Consider the following 16069-nt stretch of genomic DNA (forward strand, 5'->3'; position numbering starts at 1 on the left):
AATCTAGGGTGCTAAATATGAGGTGAGAATGGTTCAAGGGTAGATTTGTCTGTGAGTCAATTACAGGCTTTTGTGATCGTCAGCGAAGAGGGTACCGATTCAGAGGTACTTTATTTGAGGGTGCAGGTTTGTGAGGCAGATTCTAGAAGCGGGGACAATTGTGAGATAATTCTAAGATGAGGAGGAGACAAATCTGGGATTATGGGTAAGCAAAGTCTAGGATTGTGAGTCTGGTACATCTGTGTGGGTGCGTGTTGTTGTAAATCAGAGCCCGGCTTTGACACGAACACACCTGAGCCCACTAGGTTTGCGTGCACGAGCGGGGCAGAGAGGTTTGTGTTTGAGAGGCACACTCGGAAGTCACTGTGGGTGAAAGAGGGTTTCTGTGCCTGTGCGAGAGAGGCGAGTTCTTGAGTGTGAATTTGGGGGCCGCTGGGCGAGCGGGAAGCGTGCGTGCGTGTGTGTGCGCGCGCGCCAAGTTGGGATTTCTACTTTCCAAGGGGTCCCCAGGCCGCGCGACCCTGCGAGGCCACGTTAGGGTCGGGTGCGCGCCGAGGGGCGGCGGGCGGGCGACAGGTCCCGAGCCGGAGCGCGCCGCTGCCCCGGCCCCTGCGCCGCGCGCTCGCTCGCTGGCTGGCTGGGGACTGGCAGCAACCGGAGCTGCACTGCCGCCTCTGGCGCGAACGCTCAGGCGCCTCCTCCCGCCCCAGTCACTGTGGCTCGGAGCACGCTGCCGGCGGCTGCCCTTTCCGCCTCTGGGGGAGCAAAGCCGCGGGCCCGCCGTGCGCCTGAACCATGGCCTCGGGCCGGAGGGGCTGGGACAGCTCCCACGAGGACGATCTGCCCGTGTACCTGGCCAGGCCGGGCACCACGGACCAGGTCCCGCGGCAGAAGTACGGCGGCATGTTCTGCAACGTGGAGGGCGCCTTCGAGAGCAAGACGCTGGATTTCGATGCCCTGAGCGTGGGGCAGCGGGGCGCGAAGACTCCCCGGAGCAGCCAGGGCAGCGGCCGCGGCTCCGGGAGCCGGCCGGGAGTGGAGGGGGACACCCCGCGCCGGGGCCAAGGCCGGGAGGAGGGCAGGGAGCCCGCGCCCGCGTCGCCCGCGTCGCCCGCGTCGCCCGCGCCCGCCGGGGTGGAGATCCGGAGCGCCACCGGCAAGGAGGTTTTGCAGAACCTCGGCCCCAAGGACAAGGTAAGGGGGCCCGCGGCTCTCCTCCTCCCGCCCTCGCTCCCTTAGCAGCCCGGGGCGACGCGGCCCGGGCACAACTTTCTCCCGCTCACTCAGCTCGGGGGAAGGGGGACAGGGAGGTGAAGGGCATCCTCTGCTGAGCGTAGCGCGACCTCTCAGCCCGGACCGATATTCGCGCGGGTTCCTAACTGCAGCATCTTCGTGGGCGCGGGACCCGGGTGCGCGGGTTTCCCCCGCTTCCCTGCAGCACCCCCGGGCCGGCGGGTCTGGGTGGGTGTGTCAGCCGGGCCAGCCAGGAAGGCTTAGTGATTTCTAGCCCTTCTCTCCGTCTGAGTAACCACTGGCACAATTGTCTTGGCCCCACTCTGGCCCTCGACTAAATCTCAACCCGGGTCACCAGGGCAGAGGGCACACTGGCGCTAGGAAGATGGGGGTCATCTCCATAGTCCCCGGATGAACGTACAGGATGGGCGGTCCCCCCTCTCACTCTTTAAACATCAGCTCTGTCCCTGAAACTTTCGGGTGCGGAGGCACTAGACTAAACACCCTCATCTGCGTGCCTCTCTTCTGTCCTAGGTCGACATTTCACATCTGTGTTTGTAAAGTGTACATTTGTGTACAAAGCTTGTTGCAAGACTGGGTACCACAGGGATCCAGCTGTCTCTGGAAGACTATCTCTTATTTTTGAAAACAGGCAAGAGTATTAAGGGTGCACTTTAAACTAGCACAAGCTGCAAATTCTCTGCTGCTTTTCCATGTGCCAAAGCCAATTTCTTCTGTATGTGTGTTTTTGAGAAACTCGTGACACCCTGAACTGGCTGAAGGTATGGCCCTGAAATCCAGCCTGCTCTCATCTATTTGTTTATTTCATAGAAAATCAGAACCGTAGTTCAGAAAATTCAGGGTCTGGGCAGGGCTGGAGTATTCGAAGTTCAAACTGACGCTTTTGAGTTGGGGAACAATAGTAATCAGATACGTCACTCTTGTGTAGATAATGGCTGCAAAATCCATCCACATATATTATTCTCTGTGAATACTGGTATGAATAATAACCCAAAATGGAAATGTCTGCCCCAGAGCAATTACAGTTAATGCTTACCCAAGTTTTAGATGTTTTTCCATTCAAATGCAGTGAGGCAGTCAAAGGAAGGCATATCTCTGCACTGTTTGATTTTGGGAAGTTTGAAAAAATAAACAAAGCTTTAATTATTGATACCACTAGGGAAAGAAAGCACTGAAGTTAGTATTGTGTAAAGACACCTTTGGGAAACAATGTCCGTGCCCCTTGGAATCACTCGTTTAGTTGGTGATTTTCATATCATCCTTAGAGTATGGGATCCCTGTAGGCCCTGCTCAAATACCCTTTTAGGAAAAACTTCGGATATTTTGGAAAAGCTGTGGCTGATTTCTAAACTTAAGAATGGCGTTCCAGGAAGATTATCGCCTCTCTTCAGGTCTGAGCTGATCCCTATTGAAATGTTCCCTTCCTGACTCTAAGGGGTGGGAAAAGTGATGGAAAAGGTCTGTAACAATTGCTGTGAGTCAGTGCTATTCCCTTTGCTGGAACACCCCTGATGTAAGCCAGATAATATGCCTGGTTTGCAAGATTTAAGGATGGTAACTAGAGAAAGGGAAAATGTTCCTCCTTTAAACCCAGACATTCTCTTCGTTTTCTTTCCTTTTGCAAACCCTATACTTTTGGCTCCTAATTGAAAAATAATAATACAACTTAAGCATCAGCAGGATTTCTAGTGCTACATGGTTATTTGTAAGTTCAGGCTTGCTGTCAGCTTCATTCAGGCCCTGTTATTATCTCTAATTTGGTTGAATCACACTGCTACACGAGTCAGCAGACCTTATCTACTTCTGTTCTTGATGGCTATTTCCTTGAGGGAAGGGACTGTGTTTGGATTTATCACTATAGCTGAAATGCCTGGAACACTGGAGGTGTTCCAGAAATGGTTGGTATATTAAACCTCCTTAATGAATCCATATTTTTTGCTACACAGATGCAGAATGATTGTCTGGTCTCTCACTTATTTATTTTTTATATTTTAGTTTTGAATGTTTTAGAAGTAAACTCTAGGCCCAATGTGGGGTTTGAATTCACGACCCCAAGGTCAAGAGTCCCATGCTCTACTGACTGAGCCAGCCAGCTGTCCCTTTTGGCCTCTTATTTAAATACCACCATTTTCAGTGAGCATGTACCTTGTGAAGCAGCTTTCAGAAAACGTCACTTTAAAAAAATTAAATTAAACCCAAATCTGCCTACTTGTGGTTTCTATAAACTATTCTTGGTTCTGACCTTTTAAAATATAAGAATAGAAGTTTTTTTTTTTTTTTAATTTCTGAGGTATTTTAATGACTTGAAGCATGTGGGTTTGTTTATCTGTCAGAAAAGTTGGGTATTGCCACAGTAACAAGCAATCCCCACATCTCAGTGGCTTAATGAAACAGTCACAGTTGATTTCTTGCTCCTGTTACTTGTCCACCATGGGTCACAGGGCAGCTCTGCCCATCATTTCCCCCCAGGGACCTAGACTGATGGAGGTTTCACCTCTATGCTCTCATGTTAGGAAGAACATGGGCGTGTTGCTCATAGGCTCTGGAACTCCCATGCTGAAGTTGTGAACATGACATGAAGTTAGGTTCACATGTCACTGGCCAGAGCAAATCACTAACCTGTGTCCAAAAGAATTGGGAGGGTGCAATCTTACCATGATCCTGTAAGACAGAGATTAGAAATATTTGGAGGGGTGCCTGGCTGGCTCAGTGGGTACAGCATGTGACGCTTGATCTCAGGGCTATGAGTTCGAGCCTCATTTTGGGCATAGAGCTTAGTTAAAAAAATAATAAAAAATGAAAAAAAACAAAGTATTTGGAGTATAGCTTTCATATCTCCCCTATACCTGGGGCCAGACTATTGGGATGAGCTCTGGCTCCACCCATCCAAATTATGTGACTGTGAGCATATAACTCGGCCTCTGGGCCTGTGCTTTCTCACCTGCAGAATGTGAATAACAGTGACTACTTTACACATATTGAGTACTCAGCACATATTAGTCATGATTACTCTTTGAGTTTTCACTGCCCTTTATATGTTTGAGGGCAATTGCATTCTTCCTAAAATTTTCTCTTTTAGCCTTATCATTCCTGCCTTCTTTAGCCCTCTCTTATGTAAGCCTTTCACCCTTCTGATTTACTTTTCAGGTTTTACTATATTTTATAAATATTCTTTCAAACAATGTGGTGCACAGAACTGAACACAGTGCTCCAGATGGGATATGGTCGTGGCAAAGTATATTAGGCTAGTTAATTTCCTTGACTTACATGGACATCATATGCTTTTGTAGTAGGAGAGCCAGAATTCAAACAGATTTTTCTGAGTCCAGAGTCCATTTTTCTGAGTTCTGACTCCTTCTTTCCAGACAGGGAGGCTGCTATTTTATTTTAATTCGGTGAGCCTGACCCTGGTGTCTGCTCCTGATGTGTTACTGTCATGCAGGGCAAGGACAGAACTTTCTGCCACACCTCTAGCACTTTCCTCCATCTTGCCGCCAGCCCATTATTCAGAGCAGTTGGAGAACAGTTGCCCAGCCTATGAAAAGAGTTGCTGCAAAATCCTTATTTTTTCAAGTTGAATGCAAAGTTATTAAAAGAGATTTTTTTAAAAAAGTCTTGATAAACTCACAGTCTGCTTTGTCTACAGCATACCTTCTTATTAACCCCACCTTAAGGAAATAAGTTTAGTTAATAAATGCATAAATTATGAAGAGATTCTACAACAAACTGTGTGGAAGAATAAAAGTAAAAAAAGGTCCCTGAGTTATACTTTGAATGACAAATGCCATATTTGAGGTATGATTGGGTGTTTATATTGTGGTTCTGGAGCTACCTGTAAACACCTTGTTAAATAATGTACCTAGATTTTTTTCTTCTGATAGGCATTCATACTGCCCAAATCCTCCCTGGTTGGCTCACATAACTTTTCGTTTATAACTTTTGACAGTAAGTGCATAAAAAAGCAGTTGTAAATGAAAAGGAAGTATTTTTCACCATTTCTCAAGATGGTTTCCAGAGTTTTTCTTGCAGCAAAGAAATTCCTAAGGGGAGGAGAATGATGATATATGGTCTGCCAAGAGCAAATGATACTGCAAAAACTCTGTCATCCAGTGAAAACAAAGTAATGACATTATGATTACATGGGTCTATTGATAACTCCCAGTCAGGAGCCGTGGGTCATTTCTAGTCCCCTGTTTCCCACATGGGCCACTTTTCGTGCAAGTTGTTTCCTCTGTGAAGTCAGTAGGGGTTCTGGGTGTAGGAGGAGAGCATTTGAAACGGGCAAGTTGTGGCTCTTACCTTTTTTTTTTTTTTTTTTAATCATTTGTCCTGTGCCTTTTTGCTCCTGGGTGGAAAATTTTCAAAACGATCCAGAGAAGCTGAAGTTCTCCTCCTTACCCCATGCAAGAGAAGACAGCTGGAAATAGAATTCTAGGTTTATAAAGTCCTCTCCACATCATCAGAATCCCTGAAGTGTATGAAGTTTTCAAAGCTGCTCTGACAAACCAAAGTCCGCACCTAGGCTGGGAGAAAAGGCTCTTGGGTACCTGGCCCCCAGGCCACACTCGAATCAGGAACTATATTAACTTACCCAAACTTGGAAGTGTTTGAAACCTTTCAGAACTTTGGTTTAGTTTGACAGTAGGCATTTGAGGAACATAAAAAAACGTACCTTCCAAGTAATGCTGCGATTGGCAGGGTTCCCTCAAAGTAATGGTCCCTGGAGACAGGGTATTGCTGACAGCTCTTGTAAGTAATGTCTAAGACGGCCAGGGGACTGTCCGTGATGTTTTTCTGTCAGTGATTTCTATAGCTGATTCTCTTTATGATCAATTTCCCCTGGGCGTTATTCCTGCCGATAATGTTCCTGTGAGACAGTGGATAGAGCTTACTAGGAGTAGGGCAGCCTGCCTGAGAATGCAGGCTATGACTGGCAGCTCAGCTCTCCATTTTTGAGAAGAGGCAGAAGTCCATTTATGTGTGTAAGCACTTTTTAAAAGTTAAACTTATAGGAAGATGGAATGTTAAAGTTTATCTGTACTCTTTCAGAAAATTTTTTTTTAATGTTTATTTATTTTCAAGAGAGAGAGAAAGAGAAAGAGTGTGAGCGGGGGAAGGGCAGACAGAGAGGGAGACACAGAAGCCAAACCAGGTTCCGGGCTCTGAGCTGTCCACACAGAGCCCGACACGGGGCTGGAACCCATGAACTGTGAGATCATGACCTGAGCTGAAGTCAGACGCTTAACTGACTGAGCCACCCAGGCACCCCAAAGTTTATCTGTACTCTTAACCTGGACTTATGTGGCTTTGAAAAACCAATTCTGCTCCACCAAAAACCAATGAGATGAGGCAAACAAACAATAAACAAAGCAACAAACAGAAACTAAACCAAGAGGATAAAGCATTAACAGTCTCAACTTGGAGACCCAATCTTTAACCAGCTTGGGCAACTCACCTCCGTTCTCTCTGAGACTTAGCTTCCTCCTTTCTAAAATGAAGGGCCTGGACCAGGTCTATAAGCTTCTTTTATTGTACACCTCTATGCAAAAATTTTTTGAGCATGGTCTCTCTCTCTCTATGTATAGGTACACATGTGCATATGTATAAATTACATGCACAACATACGTACAATTGACCCTTCAGAAACACAGGGGTTAGGGTGCTAACCCCCATGCAGTCAAAAATCCATGTATACCCATGGACTCCCCTGAACCTTAACCATTAATAGCTTGCTGTTGACCAGAAGCCTTACTGATAACATAAACAATTAATACAGTTTATATACAGTTTGTATATAAACAAACATTTTGTATGTTACATGTATTGCATGCTGTATTCTTATGAGAAAGTAAGCTAGAGAAAAGAAAATGTTATTAAGAGAATTGTAAGGAAGAGAAAATATATGTACAGTACTGTATGGTATTTATAAAAATAAATCCACATGTAAATGGACCAGTGCAGTTCAAACCTGTGTTGTTCACTGGTCAACTGTACTAATATCTTATGACTGTTATACAATACAAAACAAGTACAAAGTAAAATGTTGTATATACAAATATGGATCCTGATATTTTTCTCTTGTACCCTAGTGGCTTGCCCACACAATTGGGTAAGTGCTCGTGAGTCCTTAATCTTCAGATCAAAGCCATAGCAGTCAGTGGTTCTAATAAGATGGTCATTAAAGAATTCATTGTCAATTTGAGTTCTTCAGTGATATATGCTCTTTTATTGACCAGTTTCTAAGAGAAATAAACTGTGGAAGCCTTGCAGTGAGGCTACAGACCGAGTGTTGGTAGTGCTCAGTATACTCTCTTTCTGTATGTGGGGTTGGGCCAGTGGGGTGTGGACAACAAGGTCACCATAAATAGGGTGAGGAGTCCCCAGACCTCCCTTCAGTGTCTAATTTTTTCTGTACTCCTTTATTCTAAAAACACTTATTAAGCACCAGCTATGTAGGTGCACAATCAAAACCTAAGACGAACCAAAGAGATAAACAATAGGAAAGCATTAACTGCATTTCCTTGTAGTCTCCCATTGAAAATTGCTGTTACTACAATGGTGTATTTTCTTTACATCTGTGTGTGTGTGACACATATGTTTTTCATTCCAAAATAAAAGTGGGAATATACATTATTATATATTTTTAAACTATTTTTGGCCACTTTAATACATTTTAATAAACTTTATTTCTGAGAACAGTTTTAGGTTCATAGCAAAAATGAGTGGAAAGTACAGAGATTTCCCTTGTTTCTCCTGCCCCCACACTTTCATTGCTCCCTCCGTTATCCACATCTCCCACCAGAGCGGTACATTTCTTACACTTGAAGAACGCTCACTGACATATCTTTATCACCCACAGGCCATAGTTTACATTAGGGTTCACTCTTGGTGTTGTACAGTCTGTGGATTTTGACAAATGCATAATGATATATATCCACCATTATAGGAGGAAACACAGTATTTTCATTGCCCTGGAAGTTCATTGTGCTCACCTATTCATCCCTCCCTTTCTTCTAAACGCTAGCAACTACAATCTTTCTATTGTCTCCATAGTTTTGCCTTTGTTAGAATGTCATATATTGGGAATCATACAGTCCGTAGCTTTTTCAGATTGCCTTCTTTCACTTAGCAATATGTATTTAACAATCCTCCAAATATTTTCATGGCTGGAAAGCTCATATCTTTTTAGCTTGGAATACTATTCCATTTTCTGGATGTACAGTTTATCCATTCACCTACTGGAGGACATTTTGGTTGCTTCTCAGTTTTGGCAATTATGACTCAAGCTTCTATAAACATTTGTATGTAGCTTTTTACGTGGACATTTCATTTGAGTAAATATCAAGGAGTGCAGTTGTTGAATGGTGTTGGATGAGTACTTTTAATTTTGTAAGAAACCTCTGAACTGTCTTCCAAAGTGGTTGTACCATTTTTTGTATTCCTACCAGCAATTAATGAGAGTTTCTGTTGCTCCACATCCTTGTCAGCATTTGATGTTTTTACTGTTTTGGATTACGGCCTACAATAGTAGTAGATGTGTAGAGATTTCTCATTGTCGCTTCGACTTACAATTATCTGATGACATAATGTTGAACATCTTTTCATATGCTTATTGTCATCTGGGTATCTTTTTGGTGAGGTGTCTGTTCAGGTCTTTGGCCCATTTTCTAACTGGATTATTCATTTTCCTATTGCTGAGTTTTAAGAGTTCTTTGTATATTTTAGATAATAATCCTTTGTCAGGTGTGTCTCTTGCAAATATTTTTCTCCCAGTCTATGGCTTGACATTGTTTTTTTGTAGAAAAGAAGTTTTTAATTTTACTGAAGTCCAGCTTATCCATTTTTTCTTTCATCAGTTACGCCTTTGGTGTTGTATCTAAAAAGTCATTGCCATACCCAAGGTCATCTGGGGTTTTTTCTATCTTATTTTCTAGGAGTTTTATAGTTTTCATTTTACATTTAGGTCTATGATCCATTTTGACTTAATTTTTGTGAAGGGTTTAAAGTCTGTGTCTACATTCATTTTATTGCATGTGGATGTTCTATTGCTCCAGCACCATTTGTTGAAAAAGACTATCTTTTCTCCGTTCTATTGCTTTTGCTTCTTTGTCAAAGATCAGTTGACTCTATTTATATGGACCTATTTCTAGGTTCTCTGTTTTGATCTATTAATCTGCTTGTGTATTCTTTTGCCAATACCACATTGTCTTATTTTTTATTTATTCACTTTGAACGTTATTATTATTATTATTATTATTATTTTTTAAGTAGACTCCACACCCAATGTGGGGCATGAACTCATGACGGCCAGATCAAGAGTTGCATGCTCTTCCAACTGAGCCAGACAGGCACCTCTAATACCATATTGTCCTGATTAGTGTAGCTTCGTTGTAAGTCTTGAAGTTGAGTGGTGTCAGTTCTTTTGAGTTTCTCATCACTAAGTATGAGGTTAGCTGTAGGTTTTGAATTGATGTTCTTTATCAAGTCGAGGGCATTCTCATCTATACCTAGTTGGCTGAGAACTTTTATCATGCATGGGTGCCAGATTTTGTCAAGTGGTTTTCCTGCATCTGTTGATTTTGTTCACTGTTCTTTTTAGCCTCTTGATGTGGTAGATTACATTAATTTTCCAGTGTTGAACCAGCCTTCCATTCCTTGGATAAAATCCACTTGGTCATGGTATGTAATTCTTTGTATACATTGTTGAATTTGATTTGCTAATATTTTGTCAACAGAATTTACATCTGTGCCTAAGAGAGGTATTGGTGTCTCCTTTTCTTTTTTGTAAGGTCTATCTGGTTTTGGATTCGAGTAACGGTGTTCTCCTAGAATGAGCTAAGAAGTATTCCCTTTGCTTCTATCTCTGGAGGAGCTTGTAGAGAATTGGCTTAATTTCTTCTTTAAATGTTTGCTAGAGTTCACCAGTGAACCCACCTGGGCCCAGTGCTGTTTAGGAATTAATTATTGATTAAATTTCTTTAATAGATATAGACTTATTCAGATTGTCTATTTCTTCTTGTGTGAGTTTACTAGATTGTGTCTTTCAAGGAAATTATTTTATCTAGATTATCAAATTTGTGGGCATAGAGTTTTTCATAATATTCTTTCTTATCTTTTTAATGTTGATGGAATCTGTAGTGATGTCCCCTCTTTCATTTCTGATAAAAGTAGTTTGGGTCTTCTCTTGTTTTTCTTAGTTATCCTAGCTAGATGCTTATCAATTTTATTGGTCAAAGAATCGACTTTTGGCTTAGTTAATTTTCTTTATTGATTTCTTATTTTCAATTTCATTTATTTATGTTCTAATTTTTATTCTTTTCTCCTGCTTACTTTGGATCTAATTTGTCTTCTTTTTCTAGTTGTAAGATGGGCGCTTAGATTATTGATTTTCGGTCTTTTTTTTTCCTTTTTAATATGTTCATTCAATGTTATTAATTTCCTTCTAAGCAACGTTTTAATTGCATCCCACAAATTTTGTTATACTATATTTTCACTTTAATTTAGGTCAAAATATTTATAAATTTCTTTTGAAAATTCTTCAGTGACCCATGTGTTATTTGAAAGGTATTTAATCAATTATTTTGGGGTTTTCCTGCTATCTTTTTGATACTGATTTATGTTTTAACTGTGTAAGAGCAGACATTATATGATTTATATTGTTTTAAACTTAATATGTATTTTATAGGTCAGAATGGGGTCTATCTTGGTGAATGTTCTATGTGAGCTTGAGAAGAATGTACATTCTTCTTTTGTTAGATAAAGTAGTCTGTGGTATCAGTAATATCTAGCTCATTGATAGTTCTATTGAGTTCAACTATGTCCTTACTGATTTTCTGTCTGCTGGATCTGTCCATTTCCTACAGAGGGGTGTTTAGAGTCTCCAAATATAATAGTGGATTCATCTGTTTCTCCTTGCAATTCTACTGGTTTTTCTTCACATACTTTGATGCTTTTTTTATAGACACATATATGTTAAGAATTATTATGTATTCTTGGAGAATTGACCCTTTTATAATTATCCTGATGAATAACTTTCCTACTTTGAAGTCTGCTTTGTCTGAAATTAACATAGCTATTCCTGCTTTCTGTTGATTAGTGTTAGCAGAGTGTGTTTTTTCTCTACCCATTTACTTTTGGTTCATTTGTGTCCTTACATTTAAAGTTGGTTTCTTGTAGACAATGTATAGTGGGGTTGTGTTTTTGATCCACTCTGACAATTTCTGTCTTCTCATTCGTGCATTTAAACCATTGACATTCAAGGTGATTATTGATATAGCTAGACTCATATTTACTATATTTGCTGGTGTTTTCTGCTTCTTTTCCTTTTCCTTGTTCTTATTTTGTCTTCCATTCTTTTTCTGCCCTTTGTAAAGATTTTAATTGAGCATTTTAAGTGATTCCATTTTCTTTCCTATCTTAGCATGTCAGTTACATTTAAAAAAAAATGATTATTTATTTATTTTGAGAAAGCGAGTGAGTGGAGGAGGAGCAGACAGAGAGAAAAAGAGGGAGAGAGAGAATTCCAAGCAGGCCCCGCACTGTCAGCACAGAGCCCTACGTGGGGCTCGAACTTAGGAACCATGAGATCATGACCTGAGCTGAAAACAAGAGTCCAAGCTTAACTGACTGAAGCACTCAGGTGCCCCTCACACTTCTTTTTTACTTTTTCTAATGGTTGCCCTAGAGTTCGCAGTATGCATTTACGACTCACCCAGGTATACCTCCAAATAACACTGTACCACTTCATGGGTAGTGCAAGTACCATAAAATAACAAAATATTTGCAATTCTTCCCTGCTCTGTCCCTTGTATTATTAGTTATTCACTTCACTTATACAGAAGCATATGTAGACATAGCTAATTGAATGCATTGTTGCTATTATTATTTTGAACAAACCGTTACATGTTAGATCAATTAAGGATGAGAAAAATTACATTTTTATATTAGCGTCACTTATTCCTCCTGTAGTGCTCTTTCTTTTTTTCATGGACATTCACATTGCAGACCCCTATCATTTTTCTTGTTTGTGAAGAATTTCTTTTAACATTTCTTGCAAGGCAGATGTACTGCCAACACATTCCCTCAGTTTTCATTTGTCTGAGAAAGTCTTTATTTCTCCTTCCATTTTTTAAAATGATAGTGGACATGTCATTAGTTTCTGGTATACAACAAAGTGATTCCACAAGACTACATGATATGCTACGCTCGCCACCCGTGTAGCTACCTTCTGTCACTATACAGTCCTGTTACAGTACCACTCACTATATTCCCTGTGCTGTTCCTTTTATCCCGGTGACTTACTCATTCCATAACTGGAAGCCTTTATCTTCTACTCCCCTTCACCCATTTTGCCCCTCTTTGGCCCTCTTGGCCTCTGGCAACCATCAGTTTTTTCTCTGTATTTATGGGTCTGTTTCTGCTTTTTGTTTGTTTGTTTGTACATTTGTTATGTTTTTTAGATTCCACACATAAGAAAAATCATATAGTACTTGTCTTTCTCTGACATTTCATTCAGCACTATACCCTCTAGGTCTGTCCATGTTGATGCAAATGGCAAGATCTCATTTTTTTTTTTTATGGCTGAATAATATTCCATTATATGTGTGTGTATACATATATATGTGTATATATACATACATACATATATATATATACATATATATATCCATCCATATATATATATATGTATATATATATCACATCTTCCTTATCCATTCGTCTGTGGATGGACACTTGGGTTGCTTCCATATCTTAGCTGTTGTATATAATACTGCAGAAAACATAGGGGTGTATGTATCTTTTCAAATTAGTGTTTTTGCTTTCTTTGGGTAAATACCCAGTAGTGGGATTACTGGATCACCTGGTATTTCTATTTTTAATTTTTTAAGGAACTTCCATGCTGTCTTCCCGTATGTTTTCCAGCCACTGTTGGTGGCTCCACCAATTTACATTCCCACCAACAGTGCATGAAGGTTCCTTTTTCTCTGCATCCTTACCAGTGCTTGTTGTTTCTTGTCTTTCTGATTCTAACCATTCTGACAGGTGTGAAGTGATATCTTAACTGTGTTTTGATTTGCATTTCCCTGAGACGAGTGATGTTGGGCATCTTTTCATGTGTTCTTTTTCACTTTGGAAGGATATTTTGCAAGGTCAGAATTGTAGGATGGTGGGTTTTTTCTCTCGACACTTTATTTTTTGAATTTCTTTCAAAAAAATTTTTTAATGGTTAGTTTTGAGAGAGAGAGAGAGCACGCGCGCGCGCGAGAGCAAGCACTGGTGGGGGAGGCGCAGAGAGAGAGGGAAACACAGAAGCTGAAGCAGGCTCCAGTACAGAGCTGTCAGTACAGAACCTAACATGGGGCTCAAACTCATGAACTGTGAGATCATGACCTGAGCCGAAGTTGGACGCTTAATGGACTGAGCCACCCAGGCACCCTTCTCTCAACACTTTAAATATGTCAATCTATTCTCTTTTGTTTGTATGGTTTCTGAGAAGAAATCAGATGTAACTTTTATCTTTGCCTCTGTTGTGATGTATTACATATTTAGCTACTAGTTTCCATTTAAAAACTTTTTATTTAAAAAAATTTTTTGAAGTAATTTCTACACCCAGTATGGGGCTTGAACCCACAACCCTAAGATCAAGAGTTGTGTGTTCTGCTGACTGAGCCAGGCTTCCTGAGTTACTCATTTCTTTTAGTTGGACATTTATATTTTTGCTTTCAGTTTCGATTTCACTTTTACTTCTCTTCTTTTGTCATTGTAAATAAGGAGGTGAGAGATGTTCTTCTAGCCAAATCTTTGTGTGTATTCATTTCTTTATCATTCGTGAATGGAAACTTCCTGGAAACGGTTGCATGTGGTGTGGTTGTTTTCATGCTACCAGAAGAGTGAGCATGGGATGCTTGCTTGCCATGTGGGACTGCAAGGTCAGGACTCTGGGTAAATCAGGGAAGAAGAAGGAGGAGTGCAGGGTGGGCCACAGTGCTCAACAGCAGAGATGAAGGGGCCACAGGAGCCAGGCAAGGGGCGGGGGGGTAGGGTTTGGTAAAGTAAAAGACGTTGGAAGAAGAAGATTTTAGATCTTAGCTGGAGAAAAAATGTAGAAAGAAAAAACAAAGCGTCTGTTCTCTCTCTACTAAAGTAGTTGTCAGCATAATCTCTTGGAATTCTACCTTTCCTTGGCTTTAGGGCACAGAGACGGGGTTCACGGGTGTGTTCTAATGAAAAGCTCCATTTATGGAGTACTTGTTCATGCAAGGAGCTGCTGCTACTGGCAATCCTTACACTAACCCTACGGAATAGGTATTAATATCTACATTGTCTGGAAGAGAAACCGAATCTTGGAGAGGTGCCTTGACTTCCTTTAATTATACAACTAGAAAGGGATAAAGTCCAGATTTTGGCCTAAGGACTGTCTGATGGATTTTTGCATACTATTTTGCTGTTCTTTTATGTGGTGGCAGCTAAGCATTGGTACTGGGTGGGGTCCAGCTCTAGAACTGGCTTGGTTAAGAGGATCATCCCAATAAAATTTCTACCAGGGGGACTTTCTGGAGAGTGAGTGGACAGGGCTCATAGAATCAAAATAGGGAAGCTGAATTTGATCAAGTCCAAAAGGTGAACACAGTTACTGAACCAGAAGACATTAGAAGCTCTGAATCCCGGGGGCACCTGGGTGGCTCAGTCAGTTAAGGGTCCTACTTCTGCTCAGGTCATAGTCTCATGGTTTATAAGTTCGAGCCCCATGTCAGGCTCTGCACTGATGGCTCAGAGCCTGAAGCCTGATTTGGATTCTGTGTTTACCCCCCTCTCTCTGTCCCTCCCGGCTTGTGCTCTCGCTCTCTCTCTCTCTCTCTCTCTCTCGTAAATAAATAAACATTAAAAAGAAGAAGAAGAAGAAGAAGAAGAAGAAGAAGAAGAAGAAGCAGCTGTGCATCCCTAGAAAGAGGCCAAGAGGTGGAGCGAGGGAAGAAGTGGAGAGGCTCAGAGAGTTTTCATGATATTCCCCAAGTGCTGATGATAATTTTTCTTGGATGCTGTGACTTGTTGGTAGGTTCGCCTCGTTTAAAGCACTTTTACTATCTGCTAAGGGCAGATCCTATTCAAAGGATGGTGCCAGAGATAGGGCTCAAATTGAGATCTACAGGAGGCCTGGGGCTCGCTCACACACCACTTTTCTAGACAATCTGTACCAAGGATGGAACAATTTGGTTTATTTCCAAGAAGCTAGCCTGTGTCCGAAGAGAAAAGATGCAGTGCTTATGTTGAGTTGAAAGTGGGCTAGGGAGGGACTGTTTTCCTCTAACTAATATCCTCACATTCTCTCACTTGGATAGAAAGAAAGAAACCCACTGAAATGGGAAGTTGAAGTTGTGGGATAAATGGATACTAAGCGAGAAGTAAAAAAAAAAAAAAAAAAAAAAAATTACCATTGATGAATAATAATATCTCACACAATTGGTAGGGAGAGAAAACCTTTCCAGAGATACAGTTTTCTTCTACTTACCAAACAAGAGTGAGGAAGCCAGCCAGATCTTTTAGTGAGATTGTAGAGTGGAGTATAGGGAGTTTCTCCTGGGTGTTGGGGAGTTGAAATGAAGGCAGTATCTGGCAATGCATGCCGTCAACTAAGAGTTTGTAAATAAAGGATGAGATATCCCTCACGTGCCTACAACAAGAGTCTATAAAGGCTTAGATAATAAATATTTTAGGCTTTGTGGGCTCTCAGGTGTCCACCCCAACTTCCAGAGTCTGTATAACAAAGTTATCCATAGACAATATGTGTGTTAATGAATGAGTGCGGCTGTGTGCC

General features: G+C 41.4%; 1 protein-coding gene across 1 annotated transcript in view; it reads left to right on the forward strand.

Moving 5' to 3' along the window:
- The first annotated feature begins 696 nt into the window (after nt 1–696).
- DPYSL3 (dihydropyrimidinase like 3) overlaps nt 697–16069 on the forward strand; it is a 114837-nt gene continuing 99464 nt past the window's right edge. The window contains exon 1 of the mRNA XM_058732566.1: nt 697–1194. Within this exon, the coding sequence (XP_058588549.1) occupies nt 796–1194 (399 nt within the window). The 5' untranslated portion in view covers nt 697–795. The remainder of the gene's footprint in view (nt 1195–16069) is intronic.

Source organism: Neofelis nebulosa, chromosome 1 (assembly GCF_028018385.1).
Source record: "Neofelis nebulosa isolate mNeoNeb1 chromosome 1, mNeoNeb1.pri, whole genome shotgun sequence".
Lineage (NCBI taxonomy): Eukaryota > Metazoa > Chordata > Mammalia > Carnivora > Felidae > Neofelis > Neofelis nebulosa.